General features: G+C 39.5%; 1 protein-coding gene across 1 annotated transcript in view; it reads left to right on the forward strand.

Annotated features, from left to right (window-relative positions):
* The window catches only part of dnah7 (dynein axonemal heavy chain 7), an 81,985-nt gene extending 54,500 nt beyond the window's left edge, over nucleotides 1–27,485 (forward strand). The window contains exons 49-65 of the mRNA XM_005798176.2: nucleotides 2,931–3,121; nucleotides 6,094–6,227; nucleotides 6,309–6,644; nucleotides 7,654–7,780; nucleotides 7,977–8,171; nucleotides 9,499–9,591; nucleotides 9,662–9,838; nucleotides 10,765–10,926; nucleotides 11,004–11,204; nucleotides 12,191–12,352; nucleotides 13,363–13,548; nucleotides 14,742–14,879; nucleotides 18,189–18,419; nucleotides 22,264–22,416; nucleotides 24,774–24,951; nucleotides 25,375–25,478; nucleotides 27,227–27,485. Of these exons, the coding sequence (XP_005798233.2) occupies nucleotides 2,931–3,121; nucleotides 6,094–6,227; nucleotides 6,309–6,644; nucleotides 7,654–7,780; nucleotides 7,977–8,171; nucleotides 9,499–9,591; nucleotides 9,662–9,838; nucleotides 10,765–10,926; nucleotides 11,004–11,204; nucleotides 12,191–12,352; nucleotides 13,363–13,548; nucleotides 14,742–14,879; nucleotides 18,189–18,419; nucleotides 22,264–22,416; nucleotides 24,774–24,951; nucleotides 25,375–25,478; nucleotides 27,227–27,433 (2,975 nt within the window). The 3' untranslated portion in view covers nucleotides 27,434–27,485. The remainder of the gene's footprint in view (nucleotides 1–2,930; nucleotides 3,122–6,093; nucleotides 6,228–6,308; nucleotides 6,645–7,653; nucleotides 7,781–7,976; nucleotides 8,172–9,498; nucleotides 9,592–9,661; nucleotides 9,839–10,764; nucleotides 10,927–11,003; nucleotides 11,205–12,190; nucleotides 12,353–13,362; nucleotides 13,549–14,741; nucleotides 14,880–18,188; nucleotides 18,420–22,263; nucleotides 22,417–24,773; nucleotides 24,952–25,374; nucleotides 25,479–27,226) is intronic.
* Nucleotides 27,486–27,815: the final 330 nt, after the last annotated feature.

The raw sequence follows: 27,815 nt of genomic DNA on the forward strand, positions 1-27,815 counted from the left end.
CCCCGGCCACACGGTGTCACTCTTCACCTCCCAGACTGCTGCTCTCCTTTGTTCTGGTCTCTGCAGAGGGAAACTGAAATCAGCCACACCACTGAGATGTTTTGTTTCAGATGGGCTTTGATTCTGGCTGCTGTGTTTAAAACAGCAGAGAATCACATTAACGCCGCAGAGAGAGAGCTACATTTGTTAGCATCTGCTAGCAGCTGTTAGCATCTGCTAACAGCTGCTAGCGTCCTCAGCAGTCAGATTGAAGTCAAGTTTTGGATTTAAAATAAAGGGACATTTTCCGCTGCCTGATGCGAGCCGTCCCACCAAACCAACCTCGGTCCAGTATTCCCTAAATTATAAGACAAGAAATCTTAAAAAAAAAAAAAAGAAACTACCATTTAACCACAAACTACCATCAGCCACTCAGAATCTGGCCGGCCTTTAACACTGAAGTGCTGTGGAAATTCCAGTGTAATTTCTATTAAACAGCCTAAATAAAAACACAAAAAGCCACTGAAGCACATTTATTTACATTTTCATCAACTGTAGAGAAAAACTCGGATCCACTTTATTTATTCTAACAAAAGACGAAATCACGTTTATGGTTAATATCAGTCCAGCAGCTTCTGCCCCTAAACATTAAATAAAATATAATAAATAACCCTAAACAAAACTATAGCAGGAGTTGATGTTTGTAAATTTAAACAGCTAAAATGGACATTAATAATAACAGATAAAAACACATACAAAACATAGTAATATTACTCATAAAACACTGTATATAATTACATTTGTGTAAAATATATGTTGAACTATAATACTTGTAATACTTGAAAAGAAAAAACAGCTGATCCTGATACAAACCAGTTTCAAACGGCAACAGAAAGACAAAAAGGGGCGGAGCTGACAGTTACCGGTTGCTACGGTAACCAGCCTAACAGAACTTAATACGTCAACAATGTCTGGAGAAACAACGTTTTGTTACCTGTTACACAACCATATTTATGTGAAATAATTCATGCTTTTCATTGGGCAGGAAATGATAAACGAGACGAACCCTTACTGTAACTTTGAGCGTAAAGCTTTGTATGCTAGTGGTGTTAACATAATTTGCCTAAAAGAAGTAAACGACAGAGAAAGTCGTTCCAAACGACTCGACGAGACTCTCAGTCAGGCTGAATGAGCTGATCTCAGGAATCGGGTGAAATACGGCAGTTTTCCCCAACAAAACGGGAGACGGGTATGATTGAAGTGTGTGGGCTGGCTTGTGATGCTGAAGCGCTAAAGTAGAACCTTCTTAGTGGATGTGGCCTAATGATCCACCAAACAGCAGAACAAGCTGCTCTGAGGAGGAAAAACAGTAAAAAAACGTCCATTTGACTGGATTCAGAGGCAACGTATTTAAAGTGAGAAACAGAGGCATTAAAAGGACATCTGAGTAACGACCTGACTCTTCGCTCACCAGCAGACTGGCAGAGCAACGTCTCTGTAAAATTGTCCCCAGAGGGAACAGCTCCTTCCCTGATGGCCTCTTTCCTTATTTCACACTTTTGCACTTTCTTTGTGTTTGTGTCGCAGTCCGTAATGATGTGCCGCTGTTCGCTCCTCCGGCCGGACGGAGCTGTTGTTTCTCTTACGTAATCATTAGCAAGTTGCTGCTGGTTTGTGTTTGGAAAAGGTCGCCGCTCCCAGTTGCGTCTGGGAGCCGAGTTGCCTCCTGACAGAGCAACATCAATTACAAACGGGCCAGCGTTGGAAACATGAGAGCAGCATTATCAGACTTAATGTTAAATCACATTAGCAGTGATGTTAGGGGAGTCCGGCGTTTGTAGCCTCAGTGGTTTCCTGGTCATTCACATGAGCTCCACAGAGGAAGAGCTAATGTTGGTCAATTTATTCGTCCTGATAACTAAAATAAGGAAGTAGCTGCCAGTGGTAGAAACCGCTAACTAAAACACTAGCTGCGCTAACACTAAAGCACTACGTCAGCACGGTAGCAGAAGCTAATGCTAAAACGCTTATAGAGTTGTAACAATGTGAGAAAAAGGTGATAATATGGAAGAAAAGTTGGAATGATCTGGGAAAAAAGTTGTAATAATACGAGAAAAAAAGAGTCACAATAAAACAACAAAAGTGTTATAATAATACAGGAAAAGGTCATAATAAATAGTCATAATCTTATGAGAATAAACTTGAAGTAATATGGAAAAAAGTTGGAATAATACGAGAATAAACTGATAAAATTATGAGAATAAAATTGTAATGATACGTAAATGAAGTTGAAATGTTGCTAAAAAAAATAAACTTGTAACATTAGTAAGAATTTTTTTAATCCTTCATGAAAAATAATAAGAAATCAAAATGAGGAATGTTGAGCATCTTTTTCTACCAAGATGCAAATAGGACATACTTGATCTTAAGCATCGGCATTAAATTATTATCTGGATAAATTGCTAAGCGAACTATTAGCTTGTCAGAGGCTGATTCAAATATTCCAGGTTTTCCTTCTGGAGTTTTCAGGACTGGTCAGTAATTAATGCAAAAGGAGCCGCAACCCAGTAAAAAATCCTTAAATTTCTAGTGATCTGAAATGCTGAATTTTAAATGTTTGTTCTTGTAAGTCAAAAATACAGAAAATAAAAGTTATGTATGTTTTTCTCTGTGTAATGAATCTATATGAGTTTGAGTGAAATGAGGGACAAAAGCCTCTGAGCTTTTCCTGGATGTTTTTCTCTCCGTTGACCTGACAGCGTTACGCTGCTCTGTCTCTGAGTGAGAGTCATTTTGGAAACCAGTTCAGCGATAACGCTGACATGTTGTGGAGGAAAAAAATTCGCTTCGACTGGAACCATTTAAAACGGCGCAGCTTCACCGTTGTAGCGGCTGACACCCGGATGATGATGATGATGGTTTGTAAAGATGAGGCGGGTTTTGTGTTCCAGTGCTGCTGGAGAACATCGGCGAGGATCTGGACCCCATCCTGGAGCCTCTGCTGCTGAAGCAGACCTTCAAGCAGGGCGGGGCGCTGTGCATCCGCCTGGGAGACTCCACCATCGAGTACGCGCCCGACTTCCGCTTCTACATCACCACCAAGCTGCGTAACCCTCACTACTTACCCAAGATCTCAGTGAAGGTAAAACTCTGGATTTAAAATCTTTCCTGTAGGACCAGGCGATAACCCTTCATTACTGATTGCTTTTGTTTGAAATATCTGAAATGCTTCCAAACTCATGGCGTGACCTTTCCTGTTTTATCCAGTTTTCACTCCATGCCGTTATTTTTTTTATTTTTAACCACTTACGAGGCGAAACCTGAAACTGCTGCTGCGTTAGCTACGCAACAGGTCGTTGCTAGGCAACCACAAGTTACACAACTTGTGGTTGGTCCACTGGAGTAGCGGCAAAATACCACGGCTACCGCACAGGTTGTTGCACTGCAAAAACGCAAAGTCTATTTCCAAGTAATTTTGGTCCAGTTTCTAATGCAAATATAAGACAAGACTAACTTTTTAGCAAACATAGAGGCTTGTTTTAAGTTAATAATTTGATTTAAAAAGTAGTAGCTTCATTGGCAGATTATTTAACAGGAAATTGTTCCTGTGTTGTAAGTAAATTTATCTGTGACTAGAGAAATGTTGCTAGGTGGCTACCTAGCAAGACGTTGTTGCTAGGCAACCACAAGTTACAAGTGACGAAAAGTTACTTATAAGTAAGTTTTGTCTTATTTCAAATGTAATAAGATATTTGCACTGGAATGGAGACCAAAAATACTCGGTGAGATTTTGTGATTTTGCAGTGTTCATGCCTCTCCTTTCAAATCTTTATCTGGAAAATGTTTCATTTATGTTCATAATATCAGAGAAACATGATATTCTGTTTAAACGTTTCATTAGTAAGTGAAAAACCTCGTGTTAGTGGCTTATTTTGACGACAAAACAGGCGATTCTGTCAGAAAGTCTCTGTTCTTTCTGTCTCACAGCTTGAATATTTTTTTCTTTTTAGGAAGATGTTTGTTATTTGATTACACTGATCATTTTTACCCCAATCACACAGTGGATCATTGTTCTCCCACCCTCCATGATCTGAAAAAGTATTTCAGGAAAAGGAGCATTAAAGTAAATCACATTACAGAGAAGGAAGAGGTTGGAAAGCATTTCAGAAGATCACATTTCCAGCATCTATTTGTAGCAGCTCGCCGCTTTATGGCCGGCTATTAGATTGATTCAGCTCATTTTTCACAACTGGCTCAGTCCCTTTCTCTTCCATTTTTGTCTAAATCTTTTTTTGGCATACAGTGTATTATGTGAGGGTTTCCATTACGCCCATTAATCCGCTTTTTGAAACGCAAAAGAGGGCTGATCCGCTGGAGAAGCGGCTCTTTTCCAATGTGAATGTGTGAAAAGGACAAACTGAAGATTTATATGAGATCCGAGCTGTTACCACCAGCAGAGTGGGCCTCGCTGCATCAATGGAAATAAAATTAAACCCCAGAGAAGCACACTTCTTATTTAGGTTATAGAGAACAACCTCCAGGTAAAAGCTAAGAAACTGCAACACCTTTTCACACTAAAAGAGCGAGTTCACCACACGGCTGCTTTATTACAGGCAATCTGCTCGTTGCAACTGATTTATAACAGAGAAAACCAACAAACTTTAGTGATTACACAGGAAATGTCATGTTGAGATAAGCACAGCGATTTATAAAAGCAATAGTAACTCTTCAGTTCAGTACTTTATGGTTCCACAGCTGCAGAAAACACAAATACGACATTCAATGACAAAAAAATAGAAAACAGATGTTCAAAAATGTCCAAAATGTGACACATTTGGTCAAAGTTGGTTGAGATCTGTAGTGGCGTTTGGGATGAAGCAATATTTGTATCAATTTCACCTTATGGATGGAAACCTGCAAATTCCTCAAAGAGACGACGGCTTCTGCTTACTGCAGTGGCTTTTCCACAATATGCCCCAGATTTCTGACAGGGGGCGCTGTTCAATGCCAGTTATTCTGCTTTCAGTTTTAATGAGTTTAAACTACGATGGCATATTAGGAACATTGTTAATAGACAAAAAAATTAATAAATTTACTCCACAAGACTCAGAAATTTTGAGATTAATGTCAGAAAATTTCTAGAAAAACTTTGGAATTTCAGAATTTCAAAAATAGAAAAATGTTTACTTTTGAAACTCAAAAAATTCAAAACTGAAACTGAGAACTTTGCTGTTTTTGAGTCTCACACCAGTCGTCAATGGGAAGGACCTCAAGATGGTTGATGCAGACTGACAGTCATTTTAATGGTTAGCATTAGCCTCTGCTAGTTTAATTATGTCTTTAGCGGTTAGCATTAGCATAGCCAAGATTCTTGTTCAGCAGTTTAGTGGAACACGCACCGTCGGCAATGACAACTGCAGATGTTAGTACAAACATATTTTCCATTACAACCATGGCAGCCATTATCAAAAATGTTAATGTTAGCTTTAGCTTTGGCTAATTGTTTGTGTTTAGAGGTTTAGCATCAGCATATTCAGATTCTTGTTTCGTGAATTAGTGGAACTTTTTGTTTATCTGTTGCCACTACTGACAATAACTACTTACCGATTTAATTCAAACATATTTTCTCCATTACAGCCATGGCGGCCATTTTGAAAAACGTTCACAAGAAAAAAAGAGACAAAATTAATAAAATAAATCTGATTTCTATGGTTTGAGATATGTAACCATAATCTGACTCCACAGACATTCATCTAATTGACAATTTTATTGTCAGTTAGACATGTCAATAATAATTCATCTTCCATGTCAACCACGGTGGCCATCTTGAAAACTCAAAACATTATCAGTAAATATGATTTTTGTTGGTTCAATCATGTGTGATTTGACTCTAAAACTTTTCATTTCTGATAAAAATGGGCAAATTTAGTGCAAAATTAAATCTTCCTTGACGACCATCTTGGCGCTCATTTTTCAAGATGGCTGCCAAGATGGTTGTCTTGAATTTTGTTTTTTAAACAGCAAGCCCTTAAGAACGTCTGTGCCTCATTAGGTTCCTGTACCTACATGTGAAAGATTTTGCTGTAATATTAAATTATGTGCTGCACTGTTTAGGTCACACTGCTGAACTTCATGATCACGCCTGAGGGCATCGAGGACCAGCTGCTGGGCATCGTGGTGGCTCGGGAACGGCCCGATCTGGAGGAGGAGAAGCAAGCCCTCATCCTGCAGGGTGCAGAAAACAAAAGGTGTGGTTTTCCTCCAGGGTGTGCCGTCCAACCAGCTGCCTGGAGACTCCAACCCTAAACCAAACTGTGGTTCTCTGTCAGACAACTGAAGGAGATCGAGGATAAAATCTTGGAGGTGCTCTCCTCCTCGGAGGGCAACATTCTGGAGGACGAAACGGCCATCAAGATCCTGTCCTGCTCCAAGGTGTTAGCCAATGAAATCTCTGAGAAGCAGGCGGTGGCTGAGGTGACGGAGCAGAAGATCGACGAGACCCGGATGGGCTACAAACCCATCGCCATTCACTCTGCCATCCTGTTCTTCTCCATTGCTGACCTGGCAAACATCGAGCCGATGTACCAGTACTCCCTGACCTGGTTCATCAACCTCTTCATCAACTCCATCGACAGCTCAGAGAAGAGTGAGGAGGTGGACAAGAGGTAAGCCGCTCCAGCTCCGCCGCGTAGCTTCAGGTGACATATTATGCTTCCTTGAACAGGTTAGAATAGGATCTATGGGCAAAACAAAACATGTTCATTATATTTTTAAATTATTCTTACATAATGAGGTTTTCTTTTAAAGTGAGATGTTTTAGGGCCTCTTGCCATTTTAAAGCCAAATAAACTGCTGCTGGCCACGCAACGTTTACACTCGCACATGAAAATGCTGACAACAGATGCACAATTATACAACCATACATCTTTGAAAAGCAGAAGTGGAGCCTCCTGCATAACCAACAAGTTGTACAGGGCATACGGAGGAAAAACCAGTTGATCAAATGTGCTGGAGCTCTGCTTTGGTTGCTAGGTAACATGCTGGGGTTTCTAGGTAACGGGCATTGCCTGCTTATTCAAATTCAAAAGTACTTTATTGATCCTAAAGAGAAATTAAATGTTGTTGTAACTCATTTAGTTAAAGAATTATTGTAGATGGTTACATTATTTTCGGAAGATTTTTTCAAACATGGCCACCAATGACGGCAGATAAATGGTTTTTCTGTTTCTCCACCATTAGCACATTTAGCAGCGCATATGTGAGGTTGATTGACAGCGCCAGCACCCTCCTCCTGGCTTTGATTGGCTGATTTTGGTTGGGAGAAGTGCATTTCTTCAGACAGCAGTAGAAGCTCAGGTTGTCTGTCTCATACCAAACTGTCATGACATGGTGGCAGTTTTATCAAATATGTAAAAAAATATATTTTTTTATAAAAATTACACACTGAAGTTTTAACTTATTCCTCAAAAACATCCGGATGTTTTTTTTAAGTTCTTAGAAGCAGTAGAGACCCAAATGGAAGCAAAAAAACAGGAATTTTTTCATAATAGATCTCCTTTAAAAACACATCTGAAGTGATTTTAATGCATGAGGTTGGGTTTGCAGCGCCGCTCGGTTTGGTTTCTGCTGGAATAATCGTGCTGATTAAAACTGTGACACATGTCCCTGCCTCAGATTGCAGATCCTGAGGGACCACTTTACCTACGCGCTGTATGTCAACGTGTGCCGCTCCCTGTTTGAGAAGGACAAGCTGCTTTTCTCCTTCTGCCTCAGTGTCAGTCTGCTCATGCACGACAAGCTGGTGGGTGCACGCTCACACGCGCATACATCTGTGACATGAGCATAACGTCTCTGATGGCTTTTCCTATCATGTTTTTCACTGAGTGATTAGGCAACCAGACGAGCAAGTTATCCTCATTTTATGGACGACATAACCTCGTATAAAGAGCTCCGACATTTTTACTCTTTAAATGCCTGAATAGATGTGAATGTTTCAGGTGGATGAGGTGGACTGGCGCTTCCTGCTCACAGGCGGCGTGGGCCTGGACAACCCTCACCCCAACCCCTGCAGCTGGCTTCCTAAGACGTCCTGGGATGAACTCTGCCGTTTGGATGAGATCGAACATTTCCACAGCTTCCGGCAGGACTTTAAGGGACTCCTCCCAGAGTGGAAGAAGGTTTACGACAGCCCGGTGAGGCCCAGCTCGGTCTTGGTTTAAACAGCCCCGGTACTTTTTGCCCCTACGTTCATTATAGCACGTCACATGGGTTAAACAGAGACAGGTTTGGTATCCATGGAAACACCAGACTCTAGGCTGGAAGTTTAATAAAAACATTTTAGTAGTTGAATTTATGTCTAAGCGCTGCAGGACAGACATAAATGACCAGGAACCTTCAACAAAAAGCCATTGTATGGAGCTCCAGTAGTGCCAAAAAAGTATGTATTTTGGTCTAGTCTCTAGTGTCCAGTTTCTAGTTTCTAATGTTTGTCATTCGTAGAGTCGTTTGTCTCTTATTCTGTGATCTGCCTGCTACTTCCTGTTTCTACACCCAGGCCCTTCACAGTGCCGCCAAATTTGTTTCTTACTGTGTTATTTCAGGGTATGACTAAATTTAATTATGTATGTTGTGTTTCTGAGTACTAATTAAGCGAGGATCTGTTTTTGTATTATCATGTTTTGTTTTAAATGGCTGAGTTCAGGCAGTAAGAGAAGAAGATCTGCTGCCAGATTCAGAGGACATGATGCTCATAGACATGTCTTTGAAATACAAAAGAGCTAAAATTGAATTTTTATCTCATTAAATGTTCTTCGCTCAGTTGTGCCAGTCACATCTATGCAGTTTAGAGGAGAGAACAGCTGTTAAATCAATGTTTGGTGCACACCAACTTATCTTTTGCTGCTGCACATGCACACACACACACACCCACACACACACACCCACATGCATCCTTACACACTCCAAGTTTGATGTATAATCAACACAATCAGCCACAACACTTCTGTCTAATTAGTTCTAGTTTGTTCCAGTTGTAAAATTCACATTTATTCAATCTCGATGTGAGAGCAGCTGTTCAATTCAACACACACACACACACACACACACACACACACACACACACACACGCACACACACACATGGATAGTTTTACAGAAATCCTAGGAGATTAGAATAAAAATATGTCCATCCCCACCATGGATGGACCATTATTCCCATGGTACGGCATTAACATTCTCAGTTTTCTACAGCCTACCTTCTGTTATTTCTGTTTGACATGTGCAGACTTCATACTTTTCACACACAAAAGTTTATCATCTGTTCAGCCTTTAGTGTCCAGTGATCTCCAATCTCTAGTGCAGAGTGTCTTGTCTCCAGTGTCCAATCTTTAGAGTCTGGAGTTTAGTCCCTAGTGTCCATTTGCTAGTGTTCAGAATCTAGACTATAGTGTTGAGAGTCTGTACGATATTTAGATGTCTTTTAAATGAGTGTTTTTGTTTTTTTTGCTGTGAATGTTTGCAGAACCCCCATCAGACTCCATTCCCAGGCATGTGGCAGGATCACCTGTCCCAGTTTCAGAAGATGATGGTGATCCGATGTCTCCGACCCGACAAGGTCTGTCCGACGGAGATTACTGTGAGTTTGTTTCACAGTGACGAACACTGAAGACATTGCTCTGCCCCAGATTGTCCCGATGGTGCAGGAGTTTGTTTCAGAGAGCGTTGGCCAACCCTTCATCGAACCGCCGCCCTTCAACCTGAGCACGGCCTTCTCAGACAGCCACTGCTGCGCTCCCCTCATCTTCATCCTGTCCCCCGGCTCCGACCCCATGGCGGCTCTGCTGAAATTCGGAGACGAAATGGTATAACCACACTGGGAAAGTCTCAACAAGCACTCGTTTTGATGAGGGAACCTCATATGGAGCCACATTTGGTGCAAAAATAACTGAAGTTCAAGTCAGGGTGACAAATAATTTAGTCAAATTTGTAGATAAAAGACACACTTAAAAAATATTTATCTTACACAGTTTTGCCCCAAATGATCTAAAATTAATGTACGGAGCTAAATGGGGGCCATAATATTTGCTTAAATTTTTTTAAAACTGAAGAAGAAACAGAACTTAAAAATTAAAATTAATTTTGAACTGCTTTCAGTTTCTATTTTTTTCTCAGTTTTAAAATTATTTTTCAGTTTCAAATCTTTTTTTTTTTTAACTTTTTTTTAATTGCAAAATCATTTTCACTAGATTTTTTTCTGAGTTTTACAATTTTCTTAGTTTTTCAGATTCAAATATTTACTTTCAGTTTAACATTTATTTTTCACTTTTTTCTGTTTGTTTTTCAGTTAGAATTTATTTCAGGTGGAAACTTTTTCAGCTTCAAATATATTTTATCAGCTTTAAGATATTTTTTTGTTTAAAATCTTTTGTTTTCAATTTAAATTATTTTTCTCAATTAAAAAAAATGGAGCAAACTTTGTGGCACCAATTTAGCTCCATAAGTTGGGATGATACAATTTGCTCCCAAATTTGTATTTTTCCAGTGGAGGATTTTTTCACTTATAGTAGCATTCCTTTCATCAATATTAAGAAATTATTGACTTAAAACAAGCTTCTGTGTCTTATTGAAAAATGATTTATCAGTTAGTTTTGTTATATTTAGAAGCTAAACCAAAAATCCTTGGTAAGATTTTGTGTTTTTGCAGATCGTTGTACACTATTAGTAGAATAATTTTAACCCCTTCCTCTGCAACAGAGCCATGAAATGTGTTGCTGGTTTGCTCTCTCAGGGCTTTTCAGGCGGCAAGCTCACCTCCCTGTCTCTGGGCCAAGGTCAGGGTCCAATAGCCATGAAAATGATTCAGACAGGCGTCAACGACGGCACCTGGGTCGTCCTGCAGAACTGCCACTTAGCAACTTCCTGGATGCCGATACTGGAGAGAGTCTGTGAGGTAGAAACAACCAATCGCGTCTCTGATGTATTGTATTCCGACCCAGCTGAGCGGGTTGGTGTGTTGTCACTGAGCAGGGCCTGCTGCCTGACACCACCCACCCAGACTTCAGGCTGTGGCTGACCAGCTACCCGTCGCCCACCTTCCCCGTCACCGTGCTGCAGAACGGCGTGAAGATGACCAACGAGGCTCCCAAGGGCCTCCGCTCCAACATCGGCCGCTCCTACTTGATGGACCCCATCTCTGACCCAGAGTTCTTCAACAGCTCCAACAAGCCGGTCAGTTCGTTGCTGTTTATCAGGGTTATAATAGTTCTGACTTTTTCATTACAGTTTTGCTTCTTTTTGTTGTGACTTGTTGTGTGTCTGATTGAATTAGTTTTAATTAGTTTTTAGAGTGTTTGCTGGTTTTTATTAGTTACTACTAGTTAAATATTATTTAGCTTTAGCTTAGTTTTTACTATTATAAACCAGTTGCAGCATGACGTCACGTCCCCATCGACCTGCTGGAGGGCAAAAAGCTGCTAGCCGACGAGGACTAGCATTAGCTGTTAAGTTATCAATATAACAATCTAAATCTGAAATCTACACCTGACATATTGAAGAAAAAAGGGACGCAGTGCTTTGGTACACTATAACAACCAGATAACAAGGGCAGGAAAAAGTTTTAATTAAGAAAAAAATAGCAAGGGGGGTGGAAGTAGCTTCGTTATGCTAGCTTGACTACGACGATCTTAACATGTAGATGTGCTGCAGGATTCTGTGTTTTGGTTCATTTATAAAATACACATTAACTCTGACAGATCATCCATAGCTCAGATGTTTAAATTAGCTAATCAACCGCCGTTGTCGTAGCTTAGCTAATAACAGCGGTGGCTAATCAACTACAGTGAACACTAATTAATAATCGCGAAATAAACATCAAACCTAAAAACATAAAACTGTAACAAACTGAATGTTCTGTTCTTTGTGTGGGACATGTTTGATTGTTTTTTGGCGTTGAATCCTGATACATAGAGTGGCATTGTTGTCAGTTGCTATGGCAACGAGCCTGCGTGCAGTGAGAAAGAATACCAGGTTTTGAGTTGTTTTTATGCATTATTTTTCCCTTTGCTGTGGCGCAAGTTAATAGTACCTACATCTCCAGGTTTCATTTGGCTAATGTAATTGTTCTACCGCGGCGGAGCGGCATGTAAAACAAATCGTCTTTCTGCCCTCCAGTGATGTGCGCATGTCCGTCATTCTTTTGTTTGTGTTTGTTCCAGGTTGTGTTCAAGAAGCTGCTGTTTGGTTTGTGTTTCTTCCACGCCCTGACGCAGGAGAGGAGGAAGTTCGGCCCGTTAGGCTGGAACATCCCGTACGAGTTCAACGAGACGGACCTGCGCATCTCCGTGCAGCAGCTGAACATGTTCCTGGAGCAGTACCAGGTCCTACACTCATTTTATTATCTCGACGCCTCTGGTTCTGATTTAATGAAGTATTCTCTTTCATGAGACATTTTCCAAGCTCCTCTTGACATTTTTCCACAAACACTCCAACATTCACGGCGGAAATCGAGAGCCGGGGAGATCTTTTTTTTGTAGATGGTGACATTTTCAGCATGTCAGTGAAACTCTCCTCGAGTCTCTCTGTAAGCCGCTAAAGCAAGAATGTCCAAAATATGGCCTGGGGGCCATTTGTTGCCCTTGAAATGAACTTGTTTGGTCCCTGAGCTTGAGTGAGGAATGGTAAACAAAAGAGAAAACAATCCATGACCCAGAAAATTTGGACTTTGTTTTTTTTTTCTTCATATTTTCAAAGTTGATCAAATTTTCCAATGATTGCATTTTCAAAGTTTATTATGGAGTTTGATGATTGTTGTGAATATCTCAGCGTTATACAAAGAAATGAGGCAGTTAGTCCAGTTTATGTCGTCTATTGAACTTTCATAAGCTACAGTGGCTGAAGAGCTCATCAACAGAGTTATGAACTGGTTTTCAGTTCATAACGCTGAAAACCAACCAATACCAGGCAATACAGCAGAGATTATGTAGAAGTATATCAGAAATCAACACAGAAAACTTCCCACACAAAGAACAGAACATTCAGTTTGTTGCAGTTTCATGTTTTCAGGCTTGATATTTATTTTCCAATTTCTTAATAAGTGATAAAGTGAACACAGTGGTAAATTAGGTCATTTAAACATGTGCAATTGATCATCTCTCAGAGAGCTGGTGTGTGGTTCACTTTATTTTAAAGTTAAATAAACCAAAACACGCCGAATTCCACAGCACATCTACATGTTAGATCTGTCATAGTCAAGCTAGCATAGCTGACCTACTTTCTATTTTCTCAATATATAAGATAATATAAATCTTTATTGTCATTGTCACAATAAAGATTTATCTTATCATATATATTTTTAAATTTAAAACCTTTTACTGACTTGTGTTTCCAGGAAGTCCCGTTTGATGCCTTGCGCTACATGACTGGAGAGTGTAACTACGGAGGACGCGTCACAGACGACTGGGACAGACGAACTCTGCGCACCATCCTCTCCATCTTCTACACGACACAACTAATCGATAACCCCGACTACATGTTTGACTCCAGCGGGCTTTACTACGTGCCACCAGATGGCGATGTAAGTCAGACCCACTTCGTACCTCCGTCTGGTTCTGTTGACTCAGTTGTTAGCATCATCGTTTCAAAGTCTGAATGCTGATAATGTTTTAATGCCGATGTGTTAATAGCTGAAGTATTTGATTATTTGAAAAACTGATATCAAAATATAACTTTTTAAATTGCTCCATAATCCTCATTTTAACGCAGACTGTTTTAAATGTAGGTGTTCTCAGAGAATTACAACTTTATTGTCAGATTTTTTCGACTTTTTTCTCATAATAATGCAACTTTATTCTTACATTTTTAAGGTTTTATTCTTGGAATTTTTAAAAATTTACTCTTGTATTTTCACAACTTTATTCTATTAATTTTACAAATTTATTTTTTGCAACTTTTTCCTTGTAATTTAAAGACTGTTTTATTGTAATTACAAAAACAAAACGATCTTAGCCTTAGCGTAATGGTCTGTTGTAAAAACATTCTGAGCTGAACTTCAGTCCAGGTCAAAGTTCAGCTCCTTCCTGACAATAACTCCTCTAATATTTCATATGTTTTATAGAAAAAGATGCTTCAGTAAAGTAACAGATTAAGGATGTAACTTGATTTTGTAACATTTTTTTACCCTATATCACATTTGTTTATATTTCTATTAAATTGTGAAGGTTAAATGACTAAATTAAAGGTGGATTTTGTTGTTTTTACATTTATAAAACCTTGCATTTTGCTGAATTTTTGGATCCCAGTTTGAAGCATGTTAGAAAGCCAGTTAATGACCATCGGGTAAGCGGCGCTTCAGGCCGCACCGGCGCTTTAAAAACTCCATAAACTCTGGAGTTCCCCAGCAGCCGCAGTCCCTGACCCAGAGTTCGCTCTAACTGTTGATGAGCTACCTTTAAAAAGTCATCAGCAGATAAAATGTGTGTAATAAGGCGCAGCAGGCGGCCGCTGTCACCGACTGCTGATGGATTTGTTAACGCAGCGCGTTCTGCGGCGAGCAGCATTTTATTTGGCATTTTGTTCCGCCGTACTTCACCCCCCTCCAATCACATCTTTTATTCATGAAGTCACATTTACATATTCATTAAAACAAATGCCAGCAATCTTTGGAGCACAGTTGTTTTTCAGTGAGGGTTATTACTGCAGATGTTTTCCGATGTTACGTTAAAAATGTCTAACCTCTCGCCCCCCGCCCCGCCGTCGTTTCTGCCGCAGTACAACAGCTACTTGGAGTTCACCAAGTCGCTTCCCCTCAACCCGTCGCCGGAGATTTTCGGCATGAACGCGAACGCGGACATCACCAAGGATCAGGCCGAGACGCAGCTGCTGTTTGACAGCATCCTGCTCACACAGGTAACGCCACGGCCTGCTGAGGGTCAGATCACCTAAACCAGTAGATCTGGTACTTTACAATACTAAGGAATTATTTACTTTAAAAAAGCTCATATTTCTTTCTGAAAAGTTACTTGTTAGTTAGTTTTGTTTTATTTTAAGTGTAATAAGATGTTTGCACTAAACTAGACCAAAGGTACTTGGTGAGATTCTGTGGTTTTGTAGTGTGATTATATAATAAAGGTCAAATTATATAGTTCTTCTTTCTTTTTTTATTCTGGCTGGAAATTCTTGGCAAAACTGGTGGAGTTGTGTTCAGGATTGAATTCATAGTTTATACTTTTTTTGATTAATCCGATTAATCGCCAATCGTTTCCTCCCCTTTAGTTTCATTCCACTACATTAAAATAAACCTTATTAAACCAAACATAAATATTTCAGTTGACTTTTTCAGTATTTTTGGCTCTGGTGGTTCCTGTGATCCCACATCATGATACCGCAGCTCTGAACTCTTAAACCTTTCACTGCAAATCAAATCCAAAGATTTCACATCAACGCCTACTTCTAGATGAAAGAGTCGCTGCTCCTCCTGTGCACTTCTAGCTGATTTATTTCTACATCCATGTGTTTTCAGACTCACAGCTGAGTGTGTGTGTGTGTGTGTGTGTGTTTCTCAGCTCTGTATATACAGTAGCAGCTTACTTCCAAAGCGTCAGACTTTTTTTGGCTGCAACAGATAAATAGACAATTATCTCCAGATGCACCGCGACTCCCACATTAAAAGTTAAATTTAGAGCTCCACAGACTCCGGGATTTATTCCTATTAATATTATTCAGCAAGATTAATATTGGCGTCAGTCATGTGTGGACTTCATTAGCATCTAATACGCTCTCATCAGTCTCAATGATCGATAAACAGCGACGCACTTAAAGCGGAATGAGGTAGCTATTTGTCATTCTGCTACTGTAACGCGGCCGCCATTAGCCGGTGATTATCCATTACCGCTGGCTGAACATCGTGTAGGTGAATGGATAAGACGAAAAGCGGAAGAATCGCAGATTAGAGTGAATAATTATCAGCATGAATGAGCTTCAGAACGGCTGACGAGAGTGTGTCAAATTGGTGTGTGGGAGAAATTGGATGGAAAATGTGAAGCCGTTCTGCTCCGACTTCCGTCTGTAAATATGGAAAATAGAGTTAAAATTAGGAAGAATCTCATAATATATCTGTTTTAGGGATGCAAACAATTAATCAATTTATTATTAAATTAAAATTTCTTTAAATTGATTAACTAATAATGTCTTATTGCACTAAGGGTGACCAAAAGTGCGGCCCAGGGGCCGTTTGTGGCCTTTAGACTGATTTAGCTGGGCCCTTGGCTGCAATTCAAAAATGATACAAAAGGAAAAATTACCCCGGATATAATTTTCTAACAATGGAAAATGTAAAGAATAACACAAAGTGTTTTTATAACCAAGCTTTAACAAAAGGTAGAACCATGTTCAACCAGAGATTTTTACTGAAAAGGCAACTTTGATTCAAATCAGCTTTGATTTAATTTACTAAACTAAATGTAGCATGCGTTTTGAAAAGAAATTGACCCAAATCCTGTACATATTACTGAAAATAAATATGTTCAATTGAGCCCAAGAAAAACTAAAACCTGAACGTTTTTCTTTAAATACATCAAACGCCCAAAATTAGCAAAACTTGGAATTTATCAACTTTTGAAACTCAAAAAAATTCCAAAAGTCGATTTAAAATATATTTTTTTTTCTAGAAAATTTCAGAGATTAATCTAAAAATTTTTAGTAAATTTTTAACTTTTCCCAACTGAGAAATTTCCCAGTTTATTTTTTTCCAGAACATTTCTGAATTTCAGAAAATGTATTCCTTTTTTAAATATACAATGGCCTTAATACGCCGCCTTAAAAATACATTTCAAATCTTTGATCTACAATAAATATCTATGTAGTAAATGTTATAAAATCGGAGTTCTTTACTGCTTGTTGGCTTAGAGAAGGTCTAAGCTTAGACCTTCTGTCAAAGGCGGAACAGAAACCGTAGACCTGCAGTGCTGTAGTTTGGCCGCCATCCAGCAGGGGGCGCCGCTGCTCATCCTTAAGCGGAGCCAGAAACAAAGATGGCGGAGAGATTCTTGAACGGTAAAGAGTAACGGTCCAAAATGAGTCCGGTTTGGGATGCAAAAAACCGCACTTTATGCGGTTCTGTTTAGAAATATAAACACTCAACAAAGTGCTGAAGTTTTACCAGAATAACGCGTCATTTAGCTGAGCTACGTAGCGGAGCAGCATCAACTTTATCAACCGAAAATTACCGATGTGCTACGAAGGTGAGGATTACAGAAAAACTAATGATGGGCGAATAAAAACCGGCAGATTTTGAGCGAGTAAAGTTTTAATATTACTTCAAAACCAACCACAGACAATATTTCAGTATTAATATATTTCTGCTTGTTTCACATATTTTATTTTTCTGTTCAGCAGCTTAAGAGGTTCCTGTTATATTTTCTGTTTATTCAATCAGTTTTTAGTACAGCTGACACAAAATAATGTTGAAATGTGATGATTTTTATTAAATTCAGCATATTATGAAAAATGTAACCCTTTATATTATGGAAAGACTGCCAGCCTTTATCTATTGCAATAAGTAATAAGTCAATTAATCATACGAGCAATTTAAACAAGTTAAATTCCATTTGTATGATTTATTGTTTTTCTCTTCTCTCTCTTTCTATCAAAAACTGGATGACAAAAGCCTTCAGTTTGGTGCTTTGGTCTCAACAAGTCCTTTTATTTAAGGGCAATAAATGAACAGAGTCTTCATAATTCATTTTATTTGTTGTCTGTTCCAGTTCCAGTGTTAAATGTTCATTAGAATTTAAAGGTTATTGATCTTAGAAAAAGTTATTTTTTTTCATGATAATACCATTAAAACATTTGAAAATGGTCTAGAAACTAGAATAACAATAACTTCTGGGACAATTTATTGTCCCACAAAGGTGATTATTTCTTGATAGAAAAAAACAAACGTCAGGTTTTTAAGAAAATAGCCGCTTAGCAATAAGATGAATCAATTTTAGATTAACTCATTAATCAATAACTTGCATCCCCAGTCTGTTTCTTTTTGAGATGTCTTAGATTAAATCCATCATCACTGTGATGAAATAGAAGTTAGACCTTGGAGTATTTGAAGAGAAATACATGGTGTGACACAGGAGAAGCGAAAAATGATCATTTTTCCCAGAAAGCTGTCATTTTTAATGAGACGCCTCCTTGTTCTGATCGCCGCTCTGTCTCTCTGATCAGTCGCGCTCCGGAGGCGGAGACGCCAAATCCACAGATGACATGGTGTTTGAAGTGGCAGCCGACATCCTGAGCAAGCTGCCTCCGGACTTCGACCTGGAGGCGGCGCTGCGGAGCTACCCCACCAGCTACAAGCAGAGCATGAACACCGTGCTGGTGCAAGAGATGGGCCGCTTCAACAACCTGCTCTGCACCATCCGGAGCTCCTGCATCAACATCCAGAAGGCCATAAAGGTACACAGCACTCCAGCTTATTGCTGTGGAAATCTTTCAAGTGTGGATACAAGCATGAAAATTAGCTTGGTCACTCCTCAGGTCGCATGTTATTCATATTTCCCATTAGCCACGTGGATTCCAGGATGACTTTTGCCATTTTGACCCTTTTAAGCCAGTTATTGTCATAAAATGTTACCCATTAGCATGGCTGTGTGACATCATATGTTGATCTCTTTAAAGTGATAATATGAAGCAAAAACTGAAACTGAGGACTTTGTGGTTTGCGAGTCTCACACCCGTTGTCAACTGGAAGGAGATGAAGCTGTGACACATACTGGTTGGCAGCCATCTTAATGGTTAGCGTTAGCATAGCTAAGATTTTTGTTGATCAAATTAGGGGGACGTTTTGGTTAGCTGTGCCCAATGCTGCCACTAACTACTGCAGATTTTAGTACAAACATACTCCATTACAGCCATCGCAGTCATTTTTAAAACGTTAGTAGTTAGCATTAGCTTCTGCTAACATTTTTATTTGTTCAACTGTTTAGCATTAGCATAGCTAAGATTCTTGTTGTCCATATAAACAGTGGCTCCAAATATTACATCTTATTGATTTTAAATTTGTGAACCACTAAGCTAACATTTTCTCATTATTTCAACACTTCTGCTGAAAATCAGATTCTGTAAACACATTCAGTCATTTACAATCAGTTTCAGTTGAAGTCAGCAGTGGCAGCTAGTGAAGGAGAAATCGCATTTTATTAGTAATTATTTAGGGTTTAACTGTTTAGATTAAAGAAATGTGACTTTTGCTGCAGTTTTGTACGCTTAGTTTGCTGATTAAGACAGATGCTACAAAGACATTAGACCTCCCTGAAAAGCTTATTAATGTCTAATAAACAGAAAGCAGAGTCTCCATGTGCGCCGCTCTGTAAATAATAAGCAACATCTGTCCTGTTGGGAATGAAAGGTGAACAACTGTCATCAGGTTTGCTTGTTTGTCCTATTATGTTGTGATTCTGGTTCAACTTCTGCATTAACTATTGTGTGAATACTTCAGCATCTGTGATTATAATCAGCATATTGTTCAGAAATAAGTTAGAACTGACAGCTGCTCCAATGCTTAATTAATTTAGCGGATCTGTCATTTTAATCAGGCCTTTTGTTTGCTTTCAAAATGTCTCTGAAAGCCAAAAGCTACGAAATAAAGATTTGAACAGAGGATGCTTTAGACATCAGAGTTATGCTATTAAACGAGCCGACAGAAAGTCATCAGTGGGTTTTTCTGTCATCTCTCTTTGCCTTGTTAATTACACTACATATGAGCATGTTTATCATATAGCGTGCTTTTCATATTTAAATATGAAAAGCTACTTTTGTATTTACAGAGCAAACATGTTGAAGTGAAGCAGGAAACCTGATCTGGTTAGATGTCTAATAGCAAGTTGCTCCTCAACCACAAGCTTTATGTTTTTAGCCGTTAGTGAGTTTTTGCTGTCATTCTGGCTAATATTGGGTTGGACTCTTCATGTCGGAACTGGGACAGTTCAGTTCATTTCCAACAGGATTAAGGTTGGAACGTACAGAAGCTAAATTATACTTTATTTATTCTAAAATATAATTATGAAACTTTAGCTGCAAATTCCTCTATAGAAATAAAATTTTTATCCAAAAGCTAATAAAATTAAAAAGCATTCAAGCTAAAAAATTACAAGGGTGACCAACTGCAATCCTTTAGAGTCCTGCATGTCTCAGCTTTATCCAACACTGGCAATCCAAATACTGAATTTCTTCTTTAACGTATCTGCAAGTTATCCATTGATCTGATTGATCAGATCAGATTTACCAGGTGATCTATTTATCTGATCACCTGGTAAAAACATCTAAAACATGTAGGACCCAGACTCTTCAGGCCTGAAGTTGTCCACCACTGATGTATCCGAGGAAAACTCATGAATGATGAGAACTCCACAAAAACAGACAAATATGAAACAAATGCAACACAAAAACACTGCAAACAAAGAAAATGCTGCAGTTTATTCATTTATTGCTGATTATTTTGTGGAAGCTAATGCTAAACGCTACACCAAGATATCATGTAGTGGAAACACTGAAGCGCTACAACAACATAGTATTTAGCAGAAACTAACTCTAAAGTGTTATACCAATATAGTGTTTAGCAAAAGCTAATGCTAAAGTGTTACAGCAACATTTTATTTAATTGAATACTAATGTTGCTGTAGCACATAGTATACAAAATGTTGGTACACCAACATTGTGTTTAGCGGATGATAACACTGAACCGCTACAGCAACATTGTATGCATGGGAGGCTAATGCTAAATGGTACACCAACATAGGATTTAGTGGAGGCTAATGCTATAGCGTTGAATACGACCTCATCAATGACACATGTGTTGTAACGTAGTACATCGTTCTCAACTGGGTCAAATTTGTTAGTTCGTACCTACCTGAACGGTTGGGCTTGACCTTTCACCCCTGGTTTCAGTTTTATATTTATTGATTATCGCTAACTTTGTTGCAGATTTTGCCTAACTGACCACAGTAGGGTTTCGGTCAGAAACATTTAAATCTCTTTACTATAGATCTACAGCAGTGCATTAACCTTTTATGGAGAGGAAATGGAACGCCAAAATAAGAGCATGAACATAAACGTCTAATCAGTTGAAGAATTCTTAACCCGATTCGGGCTACCAGATCGCCGGCGATCTGAGATGCATACATATTTTTCAAATGCCGGTAGAATTCGAACCACGTAAGGTAGAGCAATTTTTTTTTTTGCATATTAAACTGTAAGAATTGCGCTTCCTTTTCCGACCCTAAACATCCCCCCCGAGTTGCTGTGCGCGCGCAGACGAGTTCACAGATTTATAGTAAAAAGGATGGGTCCACAAACATGATGTGGCATCCATCCCTATATTTGTAGATCAGCTCGGGTCTGGCCAATCACTTCCTGTGTTGTTCTGACGTTGACAGAATGAAATACTACGAGATTTCATGAAATGTCACATGACTTCAGGTGAGATTTCATAAAAGTCATTTCCGTTTCCTGCACGTGCTATTTGGCTCTGCTCTTGCAAGGCAAACACCCAAAAAAAAAAAATTATGGAAAGACACGGAGTAAGAAGATTTTACTCTGCGTCCGAAGTCTTGGAGCTCGTCCAATGTGCAATGTATCTTCTGCACTTCTTTTTTCTGATTGCACTGATAAAAGCATTTTTTTTATTTTCCCTCGTTTTATTGTTTTTAGAAAATTGGCTGTAACTTTGAAACGAAGCTTTGAAAAAACTCCAAATAAATTGTGTTTGGTTTAGAAGGCTTGTGTGCAACTTTTTTGTATTGGGAACTTTGGTAAATAAAGTTAGGAAACTCTTCATATTTACAAAAATATGTCAAAAAAATTATAAACGGATGGAGTTCTTGTTATTGTTTTGCAAATTTTCTATTTTTAATCAGTTATTATTGATAAATGGCATACAAACTTGGAAAGGAGGACTTATAAGGATTTTATAGATGTAAAGAACATTGGAGTGCTCCTAATAATGACTCTGCAGCATCCAAAAATGTAAAAAGATGCTCATGCGGACTTTTATAATGGTAGTCCTAAAAGGGTTAACCAAAACTTCAACACATATGTTGAACTTTATTTAACTGAAAGTTTACTAAATACCAAAGTAAATTATTGTGTTAGAATTTATCTGGAAAACATGAATCTGGGGGAAGCTACGAAAGTTAGCAAAGATGCTACCACGCTAAGAGAAACATTAGCTCTGCTGCTAGTTTATTAGTAGCTCCACAGCAGAACCGTATGTGTGTGTGTGTGTGTGTGTGTCGTCCTGCAGGGTCTGGTGGTGATGTCAGCAGAGCTGGAGGAAGTCGTGAACAGCATCTTGAAAGGTAAAATTCCCGGCATGTGGATGAACAAGTCGTACCCCAGCCTGAAGCCACTAGGCGGCTACGTCAACGACTTCCTCCAGAGACTCAAGTTCTTACAGGTGCCTGAAAGCTCAACAACTATTTCTGTTAACAGGAGGAATGTTTTTTATAGAGTTGTGATATCAGCATAAACAGATGACCCCGGGGCATCAGCAGAGGCAAAACATTTTCTCTGTGTTAATAATGAATGAGGAACAGCAGTGTGAGGCGTTTGTACTCGACTCTGGGAATAATGTTGTTTCATATTTACTGTAGAGCTTCTTCTGATGCATGATAATGAAATTTTTCACATGCAGATACAAGAACATACCTTGGTTCAGATGTTCACCAAAACAAAAAGAAAATATTAGCCACTGAAAAATTCAAGATGGCTGCCATTTTTCAAGATGGACGTCAAGGAAGATTTATTTTTACGCCAAATTTGTCCATTTTTATCACACATGAATACTTTTAAAGTCAAACCATGCATGACTGGACAAATAGAAATCATATTTACTGGTGATGTTGGGGGTTTTTAAGATGGCCGCCATGGTTGTAATGAAGACTCTATGGTTGCATCCAGTGGTGGACACCACTAGCCAAAATGTTCCACTAATTTTGTAAACAAGAATCTTAGCTCTGCTAATGCTAAACCGCTAACCGTATAAAAAAAAGTTTCTTCAGACGACTGTCACTCATTCTGTCACACATCTTCATCTGAATCCAGTTATCGACTGGTGTGAGATTCAAAAACAGATTTTACTACATCTTGTTACTTTAAAAACGAAGATCATAGTTGAAAACATACAATGTGACATAAAGTTCAAAAAAGTCATGAAAACAGGGAACATTTTGTTGCAATAACTGATTTAAAAGGGTCAAAAAACGGCCATCATACTTAAATTCATAATGGGAATAATGAAAAAAAATGTTGTGTTTGTATCCAGACGGGAAATTATTTTTACAGTAAAATGCTGCACTAAGCTGAACCTGCTTAAGGATGCAACACATGAGCCGTTATGAAAGAGGGGAATGTACCATTCAGGAAGCCACATGACCGGGAATGAGCCGGTTCATCGCTTCATTCCCACAGCAGAAATCCTCCCTGCTTCCATCTGGGATCGTTACGCTGAAAGGATTCCTGTGTGTGTTAGCTAACAGGAATGTCTGCGTGACTCCTGACCCGCTGAACTGCAGAGTCACGAGTTCCTTACCTCAAACAGAACCGCCGCTGCTGCTGCCGCCGGCGGGACAATGAGGGAGATCAGGATCTGATGCCTCAGCTGAGCGGGGTCAGAAGTTTACATACGCCTTGGCTTGGGTGAAAGGCTGGACAAATGTGTCCGAAGATCAAGATAAACTTACTGATTATTTACAGAACAGCTGAATAAAATTGATTTAGAGATGCAAATATTGCCTGACCATTTGAGGAACAAAAAACATCTTATATTTTTTTATAAATATCTACTACAGAAAATCTGTTTTTAAATAATTATTATTTTATTTCTATTTTTAGGCTTTAAAGTAAAGAAGAAAAAATGTTTTCACAAAGATGTTATTTACAGTTTCCAGTTTAGTGACAAAAAAATAAAAGTACTTTTAGTGTAATTTCATTGTGGAGTTAAATGTGATTTAATTTAAATTAATTTTTATATCTAGTTTTAAAACTTTGTTTCTTTATTGCTTTTAATCAAAGCTATTAAGTTTCTTTGTGGAGGGTAAAGGTCAATATACATCTGAATAGATGCCTGGTCAGTACATCTGATAGAATATTCAATATTTGAAATATTCACTGAAGTCCGATCCAGAACCGAACAGCATTCTGGGATATGTAGGCAGAAGAAAGACGTTAGATGGTCACAGCTAGCTTAGAAAAGTTGGTGGAATCAACTAACTCTTTCTCCCTCTAAGTTTGGTTGCCTGGCAACAAGCTGTTGAGTAACTGGCGCAGCAGCAGTTTCAAGTTTCCTCACAGAACCTCATAACGGCTTAAAAATGAAAAACGCTGTGAAGAGAAAACTGGAGAAAGCAGTAAAGGTTACGCCAACAGTTTCAGTATTTAAAAAAGTTTTTTAAAATTGAATCAATAATAATCGATATCAACTGATATGAAACGCTTAAACCGTCATGCCTTCTGCCTACTGCAGACTCAAGTTTTATGCTTAAATCATTTTATCAGTTAAACCAAATTACATTATTGAGAACAGATTTTGAGTATTTAATCTTAAATACAAATCTAATGCAGAGAAAGCTTTAATCTCTTAGCAGTTTGTTAATAAGTATTTTTAATTAAACATTCTGCCACAGCCTTTGATCTCGATGCGGCCTGAAATGAAAATGATTTTCGTCGCCCCTGAACTGGGCGGTTAAACCCTGAGCAGTGCTGATCGGTGAGTCCATCCAGCGTGAAACTGCGTTTCCTCTCCTTGTTTCTCAGGACTGGTATGACCATGGTACGCCTCCTGTTTTCTGGATCTCTGGGTTCTACTTCACCCAGGCCTTCCTCACCGGCAGCCAGCAGAACTATGCCAGGAAACACACGATTCCCATCGACCTGCTGGGCTTCGACTTTCAGGTCCTGGACGACGGTCAATACACCAACCCCCCAGAGGACGGTAGGACGGCTAGACGCAGGCTGAAGGCCTCCGCAAAGCTGCAACTTTTACAAAACATATTCTTAAACTGCCACCGTGTAATGAGACAGGTCACCCGTGAAAAGATTTTGCTCCTCTGTCTTCTCCCAGTGCTCCCAAAGCTAACTAGAAACAACCAATCAGAACCAGGAGGCGGGCCTTAGAGCTGTCAATCACCCTCCTGTAGCACTGCTAGGACAGCCTGTGATGAATGCTCAGTCTAGTTATCATGGCCACCAATGATGACAGATGATTATTGTCCATCAATAATTAGATTTTTTTCAGAATTGATCTTTTTAGACTGGCGTGAAAAAGTCACACCTGGGTAAACAATGTGGATTTAGGTCACATTTTCCTGCTGTGTGAACGTAGAATCTGATCTGATCTGATCTGATCTGATGTCAGGTGTTTACGTCCACGGTCTGTTCCTCGACGGCGCTCGCTGGAACAGGGACACCAACCTTTTGGCAGAGTCCTTCCCCAAAGTGCTGCACGACTCCATGCCAGTGGTGAGGAGCTCACACACACACACGCACACACACACACACACACCTGAATCCGAGTTAAGGTTGCTGAGGTTCTGCAGATCAACAAACTTCTGAATTTATCACACCGGTTTGCAAAGAATGCTCTTAACAATTGTCATCTTGTGTTGTCGCCGCGTTGTGGTCGTGTTGTTAGCAGCGTGTTTTCACCGGGTGGCGGTCAGGCCCTCCAGGTTCACGTGATTCTACAACCTCAGACGTTCACAGAAAATCAACATTACCTCACATTTTTTCCTGCTAATTCATGTTTGAGTTTATTGCATATTTTCCAGGTTTAGGTGATGCTCAATCAGTTTTAACTTTGACATTAAAATTATTTTCTGTATTTTTGTTTGTCTAAAAAGCCACATTTTGTTGATCATGATGAAGTTGGAAATGGAGTTTGTTGTAAGATTGGTACTGGAGTTGGTAGTGGGAAATATAACTGGGGTTGGTGATACGGTTTGTTTAGGGTTAATTCTTGTAAGGTATTTGAATTTTACTGTGGAAAAAGTATTCACACCCCAGGTGTTTCAGCGTTACTGAAAAGAAACGCTGCAACAAAAGCAGTTCAGCTTGACGCTGCATGAAGCTGCAGGATGGAGGTCTATTTTCTGCTGTTCTTAGTGTCCCTGGGTTCGGCGCCGAGTCTGGACCTGCAGTGCTGCGTCTCCTGATTCTCTACAGTTTGTCTCCCAGCCTGCGGGAAGCCGGCCATCCCTTCGCGGTTCAGCCCGACATGGATCATCAGAGCGGAAAGACGAAGCTTAACTTCTTGTTTCCTCTCTCTCCTTTCTCTGAATATGAATAATGCACCAGCCTCCCTTGTTAAATATTCAGGCATTTCAGGGCGTCTTATTAACAAGAACAGAACTTCATTAAAATGTGTTTATTATTTGTGCGGGTGAAAAAAAAAAAAGAGGAACAGCGACTTTGAAATGTAAATGTGCGCCGAGGCCCCCGCTCTGCACTGCTCAACAAACCGCTTTTGTTTTACTCTTTTTAAGATGTTTTTTTTCTTCACTGGCCCAGTTTATCTCTTTTGCATAAGCAGAACTTCATAATAACTCCAGGGGGTTTGTGCTTTTATGAGTTCACGTCCCCAAAGTTTCAATTTGTTTGTGTTTGGATAACAAAGAGATTCAGGTTAGTCCCTGCTGCTCCGTCCAGACCCCGAGGTTCACTGAATTACCCCACCAGGCAAATACGACTGGAAAGAAACCCCACATGGGGCACAAATTGCAGCGTGGTGTCACACTGAAATCAATTTCATCTGAAAGCACTGCAGTCTTAGATTTGTTACTCAAGTTTTGGCCGAATGTTCTTTGTAATTTAAGAACAAAATTCATGAATCTGTTTAGTTCAACGGCGTAAATTTTTGACTTTGCAGGCTCAGAAATTTCCACTTTTTTCTTGAAAATGTCTTAAATTAATCTCAAAATTTCAGTTTTTTGGCATAAATTTCTTAATTTTTTTTCTGCCTGCGATGGCGTCACAGTCATAGTGAGAACAAACTCTGTTAGCACCATTATGCTAACTCTATTCAACTCAACTTAAAGTGAAACATGTTGAGCTGTTACAAACTATAACTTGTAAACAGTTTAATTACCCCTTTTTCTCCATTATGTATGGTAGCATTTCTGTCACCAGATTTCAAGGCCAGCCGGTCCCCGCCCCCTTTGGCCACGCCCCTCGTTAGCGCACTCCTCACCTCTTCGTCTTCTGCTCTGTAGATGTGGCTGAAGCCCATGAAGCGAGTGGAGATTCCTGAGAGGATGTGCTACCTGTCTCCTGTCTACAAGACGAGCGAGCGGCGCGGCACTCTGTCCACCACCGGACACTCCACCAACTACGTCATCGCCATGACGCTGAACACCGACGTCCCCGCAGAGCACTGGATCAGACGAGGCGTCGCTCTGCTCTGCCAGCTCAACGCGTAGCTGCAGCTTTGTTTCAGTTCCAATGTGTAAATAAAAGTTGAATAAATCCAGTTAATCAGATCCATCTGGTCTTTGTCTTTATTGAAGACGGGATTCACGGTATCGACCCTTTGCAACTGTTAGTCACATTGAGGCGCCATGATGTCGGAAGTGAAGGACGGGAGTATTGCGATTATTTCCCCAAGTTGTTTTTGTCAATATATCCATGAAGTCAAGCTAATTTTTGTGAGAAAGTAGCAAACCTAGTTGGAAATGGCTAGCTTAGAAACAAACCCAGACCGTCTCCCCATGGATGTGTTCAGTGTTCCCCTCACACCAGAGCAGACTTAAAAACGTATAAAAGTTAAGGAGTTGCTATGGCAACAATAAACAAGCTTAGCAC

Source organism: Xiphophorus maculatus, chromosome 7, assembly GCF_002775205.1.
Source record: "Xiphophorus maculatus strain JP 163 A chromosome 7, X_maculatus-5.0-male, whole genome shotgun sequence".
NCBI classification, from domain to species: Eukaryota; Metazoa; Chordata; class Actinopteri; order Cyprinodontiformes; family Poeciliidae; genus Xiphophorus; species Xiphophorus maculatus.